The sequence below is a fragment of the Pseudophryne corroboree genome, chromosome 2 (assembly GCF_028390025.1).
Source record: "Pseudophryne corroboree isolate aPseCor3 chromosome 2, aPseCor3.hap2, whole genome shotgun sequence".
Lineage (NCBI taxonomy): Eukaryota > Metazoa > Chordata > Amphibia > Anura > Myobatrachidae > Pseudophryne > Pseudophryne corroboree.
Genome location: NC_086445.1, coordinates 260,041,420 through 260,054,396, shown reverse-complemented (window position 1 = coordinate 260,054,396; position 12,977 = coordinate 260,041,420). Strand labels below are relative to the sequence as shown.

Genomic DNA, 12,977 nt, shown 5'->3' with positions numbered 1-12,977 from the left:
AGGGCAAGCGGGTTAAAGGCGCGTCCTTTCTGCCCAGAGGCAGAGGTAGAGGGAAAAAGCTGCAGCATACAGCCAGTTCCCAGGAGCAAAAGTCCTCCCCCCGCTTCCTCCAAGTCCACCGCATGACGCTGGGGCTCCACAGGCGGAGCCAGGTACGGTGGGGGCCCGTCTCAAAAACTTCAGCAATCAGTGGGCTCGCTCACGGGTGGATCCCTGGATCCTTCAAGTAGTATCTCAGGGGTACAAGCTGGAATTCGAGACGTCTCCCCCCCGCGACAACTCCCTCAGGCAGGGAGGCAGTGCTAGAGGCAATTCACAAGCTGTATTCCCAGCAGGTGATAGTCAAGGTGCCCCTCCTTCAACAAGGATGGGGTTACTATTCCACAATGTTTGTGGTACCGAAACCGGACGGTTCGGTGAGACCCATTTTAAATTTGAAATCCTTGAACACATATATAAAAAAATTCAAGTTCAAGATGGATTCGCTCAGGGCGGTTATTGCAAGCCTGGACGAGGGGGATTACATGCTATCACTGGACATCAAGGATGCTTACCTGCATGTCCCCATTTACCATCCTCACCAGGAGTACCTCAGATTTGTGGTACAGGATTGTCATTACCAATTCCAGACGTTGCCGTTTGGTCTGTCCACGGCACCGAGGGTGTTTACCAAGGTAATGGCCGAAATGATGATACTCCTTCGAAAAAAGGGAGTTTTATTTATCCCGTACTTGGACGATCTCCTGATAAAGGCGACGTCCAGGGAGCAGTTGTTGGTCGGGGTAGCACTATCTCGGGAGGTGCTACAACAGCACGGTTGGATTCTAAATATTCCAAAGTCACAGCTGGTCCCTACGACACGTCTACTGTTCCTGGGGATGGTTCTGGACACAGAACAGAAAAAAGTGTTTCTCCCGGAGGAGAAGGCCAAGGAGCTGTCATCTCTAGTCAGAGGCCTCCTAAAACCAAAACAGGTGTCGGTGCATCACTGCACGCGAGTCCTGGGAAAAATGGTAGCTTCCTACGAAGCAATTCCATTCGGCAGGTTCCATGCAAGGACTTTTCAGTGGGACCTGTTGGACAAGTGGTCCGGATCGCATCTTCAGATGCATCGGCTGATAACCCTGTCTCCAAGGACCAGGGTGTCTCTGCTGTGGTGGCTGCAAAGTGCTCATCTTCAAGAGGGCAGCAGATTCGGCATACAGGACTGGGTCCTGGTGACCACGGATGCCAGCCTTCGAGGCTGGGGGGCAGTCACACAGGGAAGAAACTTCCAAGGACTATGGTCAAGTCAGGAGACTTCCCTACACATAAATATTCTGGAACTGAGGGCCATTTTCAATGCCCTAAGTCAGGCAAAACCCCTGCTTCAAAACCAGCCGGTACTGATCCAGTCAGACAACATCACGGCAGTCGCCCATGTAAACCGACAGGGCGGCACAAGAAGCAGGACGGCGATGGCAGAAGCCACAAGGATTCTCCGATGGGCGGAAAATCACGTGTTAGCACTGTCAGCAGTGTTCATTCCGGGAGTGGACAACTGGGAAGCAGACTTCCTCAGCAGGCACGATCTCCACCCGGGAGAGTGGGGACTTCATCCAGAAGTCTTCCAACTGATTGTAAACCGTTGGGAAAGGCCACAGGTGGACATGATGGCGTCCCGCCTAAACAAAAAGCTAGAAAGATATTGCGCCAGGTCAAGAGACCCTCAGGCGATAGCTGTGGACGCTCTAGTGACACCGTGGGTGTACCGGTCGGTTTATGTGTTCCCTCCTCTTCCTCTCATACCCAAGGTACTGAGGATAATAAGGAGAAGAGGAGTAAGAACTATACTCATTGTTCCGGATTGGCCAAGAAGAGCTTGGTACCCGGAACTTCAAGAAATGATCTCAGAGGACCCATGGCCTCTGCCGCTCAGACAGGACCTGCTGCAGCAGGGGCCCTGTCTGTTCCAAGACTTACCGCGGCTGCGTTTGACGGCATGGCGGTTGAACACCGGATCCTGAAGGAAAAGGGCATTCCGGAGGAAGTCAGTCCTACGCTGATTAAAGCTAGGAAAGAAGTGACCGCAAACCATTATCACCGCATTTGGCGAAAATATGTTGCGTGGTGTGAGGCCAGGAAGGCCCCAATGGAGGAATTTCAGCTGGGCCGTTTTCTGCACTTCCTACAGTCAGGGGTGACTATGGGCCTAAAATTGGGTTCCATTAAGGTCCAGATTTCGGCTCTATCGATTTTCTTCCAGAGAGAACTGGCTTCACTACCTGAAGTTCAGACTTTTGTTAAGGGAGTGCTGCATATTCAGCCCCCTTTTGTGCCTCCAGTAGCACCTTGGGATCTCAACGTGGTGTTGGATTTCTTAAAGTCACATTGGTTTGAGCCACTTAAAACCGTGGAATTAAAGTATCTCACGTGGAAAGTGGTCATGCTGTTGGCCTTGGCTTCGGCCAGGCGTGTGTCAGAATTGGCGGCTTTGTCATGTAAAAGCCCTTATCTAATTTTCCATATGGATAGGGCAGAATTGAGGACTCGTCCCCAGTTTCTCCCTAAGGTGGTATCAGCCTTTCATTTGCACCAACCTATCGTGGTGCCTGCGGCTACTAAAGACTTGGAGGCTTCCAAGTTGTTGGACGTAGTCAGGGCCCTGAAAATTTATGTTTCCAGGACGGCTAGTGTCAGGAAAACTGACTCGCTATTTATCCTGTATGCACCCAACAAACTGGGTGCTCCTGCTTCAAAGCAGACTATTGCTCGCTGGATCTGTAGTACGATTCAGCTTGCACATTCTGCGGCTGGACTGCCGCATCCTAAATCAGTGAAAGCCCATTCCACAAGGAAGGTGGGCTCTTCTTGGGCGGCTGCCCGAGGGGTCTCGGCTTTACAACTTTGCCGAGCAGCTACTTGGTCGGGGTCAAACACATTTGCTAAATTCTACAAGTTTGACACCCTGGCTGAGGAGGACCTAGAGTTTGCCCATTCGGTGCTGCAGAGTCATCCGCACTCTCCCACCCGTTTGGGAGCTTTGGTATAATCCCCATGGTCCTTACGGAGTCCCAGCATCCACTTAGGACGTCAGAGAAAATAAGAATTTACTCACCGGTAATTCTATTTCTCTTAGTCCGTAGTGGATGCTGGGCGCCCATCCCAAGTGCGGATTGTCTGCAATACTTGTATATAGTTATTGTTTAACTAAAGGGTTATTGTTGAGCCATCTGTTGAGAGGCTCAGTTATATTTCATACTGTTAACTGGGTATAGTATCACGAGTTATACGGTGTGATTGGTGTGGCTGGTATGAGTCTTACCCGGGATTCAAAATCCTTCCTTATTGTGTCAGCTCTTCCGGGCACAGTATCCTAACTGAGGTCTGGAGGAGGGTCATAGTGGGAGGAGCCAGTGCACACCAGGTAGTCCTAAAGCTTTCTTTAGTTGTGCCCAGTCTCCTGCGGAGCCGCTATTCCCCATGGTCCTTACGGAGTCCCAGCATCCACTACGGACTACGAGAAATAGATTTACCGGTGAGTAAAATCTTATTTTTACTATCATGGTGTGTGTGTTTTGTTTTTATTTTTGTATTTTTTTTGTAGTAGAACTACAGGTACCAGTGGGCCAGTTTCCCCCCCACATGCTGGTACTTGTGGTTCTCCAAGTACCAGCTTGCGGGGGAGGCTTGCTGGGACTTGTAGTTCTGCTACAAAAAACAATATATTTTTTTAAACAAAAGGCTATCAGCCTCCCATCCGCCGCCCTTGGATGGGGGGGACAGCCTCGGCTTCACCCCTGGCCCTTGGGTGGCTGGAGGGGGGACCCCTTGATTTAAGGGGTCCCCACTCCTCCAGGGTACCCCGGCCAGGGGTGACTAGTTGGTGATTTAATGCCAGGGCCAATATAAAAGTGTCCCCCGGCTGTGGAATTATCTCTCTGACTAGTGAAGCCCGATGCTGGTGTTAAAAATACGGGGGTTCCCTACGCTTTTTGTCTCCCGTATTTTTTGCACCAGGTCCAGGTGCAGAGCTGGTTGTTAAAATATGGGGGAACCCCTGTCAATTTCCCCCCCGTATTTTTACAACCAGGACCGGCTCAAAGAGCCCGAGGCTGGTTATGCTTAGGAGGGGGGACCCCACGCAATTTCCCCCCCAGATTTTTAACTCTTTCACACCCCTTCCCACTGATAAACATGCACGGATCTCACAGATCCGTGCATGCCTATCAGAACACGGTAAAAAAAAGCAGGTCTATTTGAAAACTGCTTTTTTTTACGATTTGTATTTTTTCACGGCAGTGTTTGGCTATTGCCAGCAGTGATTGTGAATTCAAATTTTTTGTAAATTACTGAGTTGTATAAAATAACAGGCGTATTTGACGGATGGTGTATTCATTCGTATTTTTTTCTTTGACTTCCAAAAAAATACGAATGCCCTCTTCACTGCCGAGATTTCTGTTTAGTAAATTCCCGAGATGACACTTTGATGAAAAAACACCAAATCGGTTAAAACCGGGAGCTTAGTAAATATACTCCCAGGTCTAACAGGCAGTCAGGCCTTGTGAGGCACTGCACTCTGCTGCTGAAAATGGCACCCTGATGGCTCTCTGTGTCCTGGAATGCCTACTACACATGTCAGATTCTCTGTTACTGCACAGCAGCATAAGCAGGATGGAGTAAGGGGAGGCCAGACGCGGAAGATGCTGCAGCTCAGGCAGTGCTCAGCAACGATGATGACTGAATCAGTCATTGCTGCACTGCAGACTGTCTGCAGCAGTGAGTGGGTGAGTGGCACACAAAAATACCTTTCCGGTGTTAGGCACAGCCGCACTGCCACAGGATTACACAGTAAAAAAATAAGAATTTACTCACCGGTAATTCTATTTCTCGTAGTCCGTAGTGGATGCTGGGAACTCCGTAAGGACCATGGGGAATAGCGGGCTCCGAAGGAGGCTGGGCACTCTAGAAAGATTTATGACTACCTGGTGTGCACTGGCTCCTCCCACTATGACCCTCCTCCAAGCCTCAGTTAGGACACTGTGCCTGGACGAGCTGACATAATAAGGAAGGATTTAGAATCCCGGGTAAGACTCTTACCAGCCACACCAATCACACTGTACAACTCGTGATACTATATCCAGTTTGACAGTATGAAAACAACTGAGCCTCTCAACAGATGGCTCAACAATAACCCTTTAGTTAACAATAACTATTTTCAAGTATTGCAGACAATCCGCACTTGGGATGGGCGCCCAGCATCCACTACGGACTACGAGAAATAGAATTACCGGTGAGTAAATTCTTATTTTCTCTGACGTCCTAGTGGATGCTGGGAACTCCGTAAGGACCATGGGGATTATACCAAAGCTCCCAAACGGGCGGGAGAGTGCGGATGACTCTGTAGCACCGAATAAGAGAACTCCAGGTCCTCGTCAGCCAGGGTATCAAATTTGTAGAATTTTGCAAACGTGTTTGCCCCTGACCAAGTATCTGCTCGGCAAAGTTGTAAAGCCGAGACCCCTCGGGCAGCCGCCCAAGATGAGCCCACCTTCCTTGAGGAATGGGCATTTACAGATTATGGCTGTGGTATGCCTGCCACAGAATGTGCAAGCTGAATTGTACTACAAATCCAGCGAGCAATAGACTGCTTAGAAGCAGGAGCACCCAGCTTGTTGGGTGCATACAGGATAAACAGCGAGTCAGAGTTTCTGACTCCAGCCGTCCTGGAAACATATATTTTCAGGGCCCTGACAACGTCTAGCAACTTGGAGTCCTCCAATTCACTAGTAGCCGCCGGCACCACAATAGGCTGGTTCAGGTGAAACGCTGACACCACCTTAGGGAGAAATTGGGGACGAGTCCTCAATTCTGCCCTATCCATATGGAAAATCAGATAAGGGCTTTTACATGATAAAGCCGCCAATTCCGACACTCGCCTGGCCGAAGCCAAGGCCAACAACATGACCACTTTCCACGTGAGATATTTTAGATCCACGGTTTTTAGTGGCTCAAACCAATGTGATTTTAAGAAAAACTCAACACCACGTTGAGATCCCAATGTGCCACAGGGGGCACAAACGGGGGCTGAATATGCAGCACTCCTTTCACAATGTCTGAACTTCAGGTACTGAAGCTAGTTCTTTTTTAAAGAAAATCGACAGAGCCGAGATCTGTACTTTAATGGAGCCTAGATTTAGGCCCATATTCACTCCTGCTTGCAGGAAATGTAGAAATCGACCTAGAGGAAATTCCTCTGTTGGGGCCTTTTTGGCCTCGCACCATGCAACATATTTCCGCCATATGCGGTGATAATGCTTTGCCGTAACATCTTTCCTGGCTTTAATAAGCGTAGGAATGACTTCTTCCGGAATACCCTTTTCCTTCAGGATCCGGCGTTCAATCGCCATGCCGTCAAACGCAGCCGCGGTAAGTCTTGGAACAGACAGGGCCCCTGCTGACGCAGGTCCTGTCTGAGCGGCAGAGGCCATGGGTCCTCTGATATCATTTTCTGAAGTTCCGGGTACCAAGCCCTTCTTGGCCAATCCGGAACCACGAGTATCGTTCTTACTCCTCGCCATCTTATTATTCTCAGTACCTTTGGTATGAGAGGCAGAGGAGGGAACACATAAACCGACTAGTACACCCACGGTGTCACTAGAGCGTCCACAGCTATCGCCTGAGGGTCCCTTGACCTGGCGCAATATCTCTTTAGCTTTTTGTTGAGGCGGGACGCCATCATGTCCACCTGTGGCCTTTCCCAACGGTTTACCAACAGCAGGAAGACTTCTGGATGAAGTCCCCACTCTCCCGGGTGTAGGTCGTGTCTGCTGAGGAAGTCTGCTTCCCAGTTGTCCACTCCCGGAATGAACACTGCTGACAGTGCTAGTACGTGATTTTCCGCCCATCGGAGAATCCTTGTGGCTTCTGCCATTGCCATCCTGCTTCTTGTGCCGCCCTGTCGGTTCACATGGGCGACTGCCGTGAGGTTGTCTGACTGTATCAGTACCGGCTGATTTTGAAGCAGGGGTCTTGCCTGACTTAGGGCATTGTAAATGGCCCTCAGTTCCAGAATTTATATGTAGGGAAGTCTCCTGACTTGACCATAGGCCCTGTAAGTTTCTTCCCTGTGTGACTGCTCCCCAGCCTTGAAGGCTGGCATCCGTGGTCACCAGGACCCAGTCCTGTATGCCGAAACTGCGGCCCTCTAGAAGATGAGCACCCTGCAGCCACCACAGTAGAGACACCCTGGTCCTTGGAGACAGGGTTATCATTTGATGCATTTGAAGATGCGATCCCGACCACTTATCCAAGAGGTCCCACTGGAAGGTCCTCGCATGGAACCTGCCTAATGGAATTGCTTCGTATGAAGCCACCATTTTTCCCAGGATTCGTGTGCAACGATGCACCGATACCCTTTTTGGTTTTAGGAGGTCTCTGACTAGAGATGACAGCTCCTTGGCTTTCTCCTGCGGGAGAAACACTTTTTTCTGTTCTGTGTCCAAAATCATCCCCAGGAACAGTAAGCGAGTGGAAGGAACCAGCTGTGACTTAGGAATGTTCAGAATCCAGCCATGCTGTTGTAGCACCTCCTGAGATAGTGCTACTCCGACCAGTAACTGCTCCCTGGACCTTGCCTTTATAAGGAGATCGTCCAAGTATGGGATAAATAAAAAACTCCCTTTTGTTGAAGGAGTATCATCATTTCTGCCATTACCTTGGTAAACACCCTCGGTGCCGTGGACAGTCCAAACGGTAGTGTCTGGAATTGGTAATGGCAATCCTGTACCACAATCTGAGGTACTCCTGGTGAGGAAGGTAAATAGGGACATGCAGGTAAGCATCCTTGATGTCCAGGGATACCATGTAATCCCCCTCGTCCAGGCTTGCAATAACCGCCCTGAGCGATTCCATCTTGAACTTTGTTATGTAAGTGTTCAAGGATTTCCATTTTAAAATGGGTCTCACCGAACCGGCTGGTTTCGGTACCACAAACAGTGTGGAATAGTAACCCCGTCCTTGTTGAAGTATGGGCACCTTGACTATCACCTGCTGGGAATACAGCTTGTGAATTGCCTCTAGCACAGCCTCCCTGCCTGAGGGAGTTGTCGGCAAGGCAGATTTGAGTAAAAGGCGGGGGGGAGACGCCTCGACTTCCAGCTTGTATCCCTGAGATATTACTTGAAGGATCCAGGGATCCACCTGTGAGCGAGCCCACTGATCGCTGAAATTTTTGAGGCGGCCCCCCCACCGTACCTGGCTACGCCTGTGGAGCCCCCGCGTCATGCGGTGTACTCAGAGGAAGCAGGGGAAGAATTTTGATTCTGGGAACTGGCTGCTGGTGCAGCTTTTTTCCTCTTCCCTCGTTTGCCTGCTTTTTTGAAGTCGAAAGGACTGTACCTGATAATACAGTGCTTTTCTTAGGTTGTGAGGAAACCTGAGGTAAAATATTTTCATCCCAGCTGTTGCTGTGGATACGAGGTCCCAGAGACCATCCCCAACCAATTCCTCACCCTTATAAGGCTCTATGTGCCTTTTAAAGTCAGCATCACCTGTCCAGTGTCGGGTCTCCAATACCCTCCTGACAGAATGGACATTGCAATAATTCAGGATGCCAGCCGGCAAAATATTCCTCTGTGCATCCCTCATATATAAGACGACGTCTTATGTTCGCAAAATAGTATCCCTGTTTGAAAGGGGTACAGACCACGCTGCAGCAGACTGCAGGTCTCAGTCTAGTACCTGAGTGTGTAATACAGACTTCAGGATAGCCTCCTGCTATTTATCAGCAGGTACCTTCAAAGTGGCCGTATCCTAAGACGGCAGTGCCACCTTGACAAACGTGTGAACGCCTTATCCACCCTAGGGGATATCTCCCAGCGTAACTTATCCTCTGGCGGGAAAGGGTACGCCATCAGTAACTTGTTAGAAATTACCAGTTTCTTATCGGGGAAACCCACGCTTTTTCACACTTCATTCACTCATTTGATGGGGGAACAAAACACTGCCTGCTTTTTCTCCCCACACATAAAACCCCTTGTTTTTAGTGGTACTTGGGTTAATGTCAGAAATGTGTAACACATTTTATATTGCCGGGATCATGTAACGGATGTTCCTAGTGGATTGTGTATATGTCTCAACCTCGTCGACGCTGGAGTCAGACTCCGTGTCGACATCTGTGTCTGCCATCTGAGGGAGCGTTGATGGCCTTTGAGACGTCTGGGCAGGCGCAGGCTGAGAAGCCGGCTGTCCCATAGCTGTTACGTCATCCAGCCTTTTATGTAAGGAGTTGACACTGTCGGTTAATACCTTCCACCTATCCATCCACTCCGGTGTCGGCCCACAGGGGCGACATCTCATTTATCGGCATCTGCTCCGCCTCCACATAAGTCTCCTCATCAAACATGTCGACACAGCCGTACCGACACACCGCACACACACAAGGAATGCTCCAATGAGGACAGGACCCACAAAAGCCCTTTGGGGGGACAGAGTGAGAGTATGCCAGCACACACCAGAGCGCTATATAATGCAGGGACTAACTAAGTTATGTCCCCTATAGCTGCTTTTATATAATTTATACTGCGCCTAAATTTAGTGCCCCCCCTCTCTGTTTTAACCCTGTTCTGTAGTGTAGACTGCAGGGGAGAGCCAGGGAGCTTCCTTCCAGCGGATCTGTGAAGGAGAAATGGCGCCAGTGTGCTGTGGGAGATAGCTCCGCCCCTTTTCCGCGGACTATTCTCCCGCTTTTTTCTGGATTCTGGCAGGGGTATTTTCCACATATATAGCCTCTGGGGCTATATATTGTGGTATTTTTGCCAGCCAAGGTGTTATTATTGCTTCTCAGGGCGCCCCCCCCCCCAGCGCCCTGCACCCTCAGTGACCGGAGTGTGAAGTGTGTATGAGGAGCAATGGCGCACAGCTGCAGTGCTGTGCGCTACCTTGGTGAAGACTGATGGTCTTCTGCCGCCGATTTTCCGGACCTCTTCTTGCTTCTGGCTCTGTAAGGGGGACGGCGGCGTGGCTCCGGGACCGAACACCAAGGACTGGGCCTGCGGTCGATCCCTCTGGAGCTAATGGTGTCCAGTAGCCTAAGAAGCCCAATCCGGCTGCAAGCAGTTGAGTTCGCTTCTTCTCCCCTTAGTCCCTCGCTGCAGTGAGCCTGTTGCCAGCAGGTCTCACTGAAAATAAAAAACCTAAATCTATACTTTCTTTCTAAGGGCTCAGGAGAGCCCCTAGTGTGCATCCAACCTCGGCCAGGCACAAGATCTAACTGAGGCTTGGAGGAGGGTCATAGTGGGAGGAGCCAGTGCACACCAGGTAGTCATAAATCTTTCTAGAGTGCCCAGCCTCCTTCGGAGCCCGCTATTCCCCATGGTCCTTACGTTATTCCCAGCATCCACTAGGACGTCAGAGAAAAATAAAGACAAAAAAGAAACAAAATTAATATATTGTGATGGCACTGCGCCCCCCCCCAGTACCCAGCGCTACAGGCTGCAGCCTAATCAGCCTATTGGTTGATCAGGCCCTGATCCCATGCATATTTAAATTGCTCTATTGTATTAGCCGCTATCACCTCTGCTGGGAGGCTATTCCACTTGTCTACTACCCTTTCTGTGAAGCCATTTTTCCTCAAATTTCCCCTGAACTTACCTCCCTCCAGTTTCAGTGCATGTCCTTGTGTTCTAATACTTTTCTTCCTTTGAAGAATGTCTCCCTCCTGTACCTTGTTAAAACCCTTGATATATTTGAATGTTACTATCATGCCCCCCCCTTTCCCTTCTCTGCTCCTAACTATACCTGGTAAGATCTTTTAGTATTTCTGGGTAAGTTTTGTGACGTAGGCCATGCACCATTTTAGTTGCACTTCTATGTACAGTCTCTAATGTATTAAAGTCCTTCTGAAGATAAGGCCTCCAGAATTGTACACAGTATTCTAGATGAGGCTGTACCGATGACTTATACAGTGGCATTATTACTTCTTTCTTTCTGCTGCTGATTCCTTTCCCTATGCAACAAAGCATCTGACTTCCCTTCCTCATTGCTTTGTTACATTGCTTACCTGCTTGAAGTCACCTGAAATAGTGACTCCTAGATCCCTTTCCTCCTCAGTCGTTTCCAATATACAGTAGGGCCATATTCAGTTTTGTTAGCATGCCAAAAAAAGCACACTAATAGGCAAACCCATGTTGCACAGCAGGTGGGGCAGATGTAACATGTGCAGAGAGATTAACATTTGGGTGGGGTGTGTTCAAACTTAGATCTAACTTGCAGTGTAAAAATAAAGCAGCCAGTATTTACAAGGGACGTGCAGTCAGGGGAGGCAGTGCCTGCATATTGAGGTGGGAGCCAGTCCTGTTATGACCTACTCCTCTGTAAATATACTTGTTTTTATGTATTTTTCAGAATATACCTACAATGAGGGCTGTGCTTTGTCACATAATCTGAAGAGAGCAAAGACTTCCCAAAGAGATAGGGGCAGGGTTAGGCTGCAGAAGGGAACATTTAGGGCTCTAACACACGCGCCGGATTCTCCCGGATGGCAAAAAGCCGGACAAACTTTGTCCGCCTTTTTGCCATCCGGGAGAAACCGGCAGAGTCTCTCACACACAACGGCTTTGAGCCGTGTGTGATGCTGTGCGCATGCGCAGCATTAGACACGGCTTGGAAAAAAACTGTTGTGTGTGAAACGCCTCCTTCACACACACGGTCCACTGGCTGCAAAGACGGCCCGGCGCCAGCCCGGCAGCCGGACCTTCCAGTGGATAGTTCCGGCTGCAACCCGGCAGCTGGGCTGGGGCCGTCTAGTGTGTAAGGACACTACACCTAACACTGTTCATTACAATGCCGGCACGGGAAAAAGCCATCCGGCCTTTTCCCGGCCGGCAAAAGCCGGCTCGTGTGTTTTAGCCCTTAGTGTTAGGCATTAGGGGGAGGGTTACTTTTGATCTTGTTGACCTAAATGCATGTTAACCATTTAACTGTCGATCTTTTGACCCTGTCGACCATATTGACTATCTAGACACTATCAATCTTTTAATCCACACCCACAACACTGTAATTGTTTGCGGACATAAGTAAATTGAAAGTTATGAGTTTTAGAAATAAATACAGTTTTAAATTACAAAACAGCCGCATCAATTTGTTTTTACAGTCCCCTGTGTGACCAGAACCTGCATGAAAACAGACAGTCAGATGATTGGGGCAGGACAAAGCAAACTGGTAACTGGTGTTGCTATTACTTACCCCACACACATTCCCAGAAGACTCTTCTCTAGACCTGTGAATATAGTGAAGATATCTCATTAGGACAGCTGTAGTGTTTCTGCTCACTATACACAGTACAAATACTCATGTGCCTACCAAAACAGGGCAGTATCAAAAGGCAGGGAATATCTGAATACCACCTTTATAAGGTTAACGAAATCCATATATGTGCTGATATGTTTCTAGAAGAATATATGTGTTCCAGTATCCACACATGCTTCCATCTATTCTGCTGGTACAAATGCTTAATGACGGGACCTGTGGCTTATATGAACACACCTGTGATTGGTCGCATTGGAAAGAACCAGCTGTTCGGTGGTAGGATATAACAATGGAAGCACCAGGACCGCAGCATGCTAAAATTATGAAGTATTTATTGGCTAAACCAACAGTTGGAACAGTGGGTGGTTGTCTACAAATGTGGTGAGATTGGGAAATCTGGTCACCTTTCTCCAAACTGAACAACCAAATTTCCATGCGTTTCAGATTCTTTATGAAGGACATAGAAAATATAGCAAAACAGGAACCACCGGCATAGAGTTGCTTCTAAAAATATATACATTTCCAAAAAGTAATTATTACAATATGTGTGGCTTTCAGCTCTGTGGTTAGTACTTCTACTAAACTCAGCTCCTAGAACTGCATGATGAGATTAAGAAAAATCACCTACACAGGACATTCATGGAATATGATATACGGCAAAGTCCAAACTAGCTGCAACGTATCCCATG

At 48.8% G+C, this 12,977-nt stretch overlaps 1 protein-coding gene across 1 annotated transcript in view; it reads right to left on the bottom strand.

The window, feature by feature from the left end:
* Window positions 1–12,977, bottom strand: part of FKBP11 (FKBP prolyl isomerase 11) — a 107,524-nt gene that overhangs the window by 41,663 nt on the left and 52,884 nt on the right. Inside the window, exon 4 of the mRNA XM_063952715.1 lies at window positions 12,226–12,259. Coding sequence (XP_063808785.1) covers window positions 12,226–12,259 — 34 coding nt within the window. The remainder of the gene's footprint in view (window positions 1–12,225; window positions 12,260–12,977) is intronic.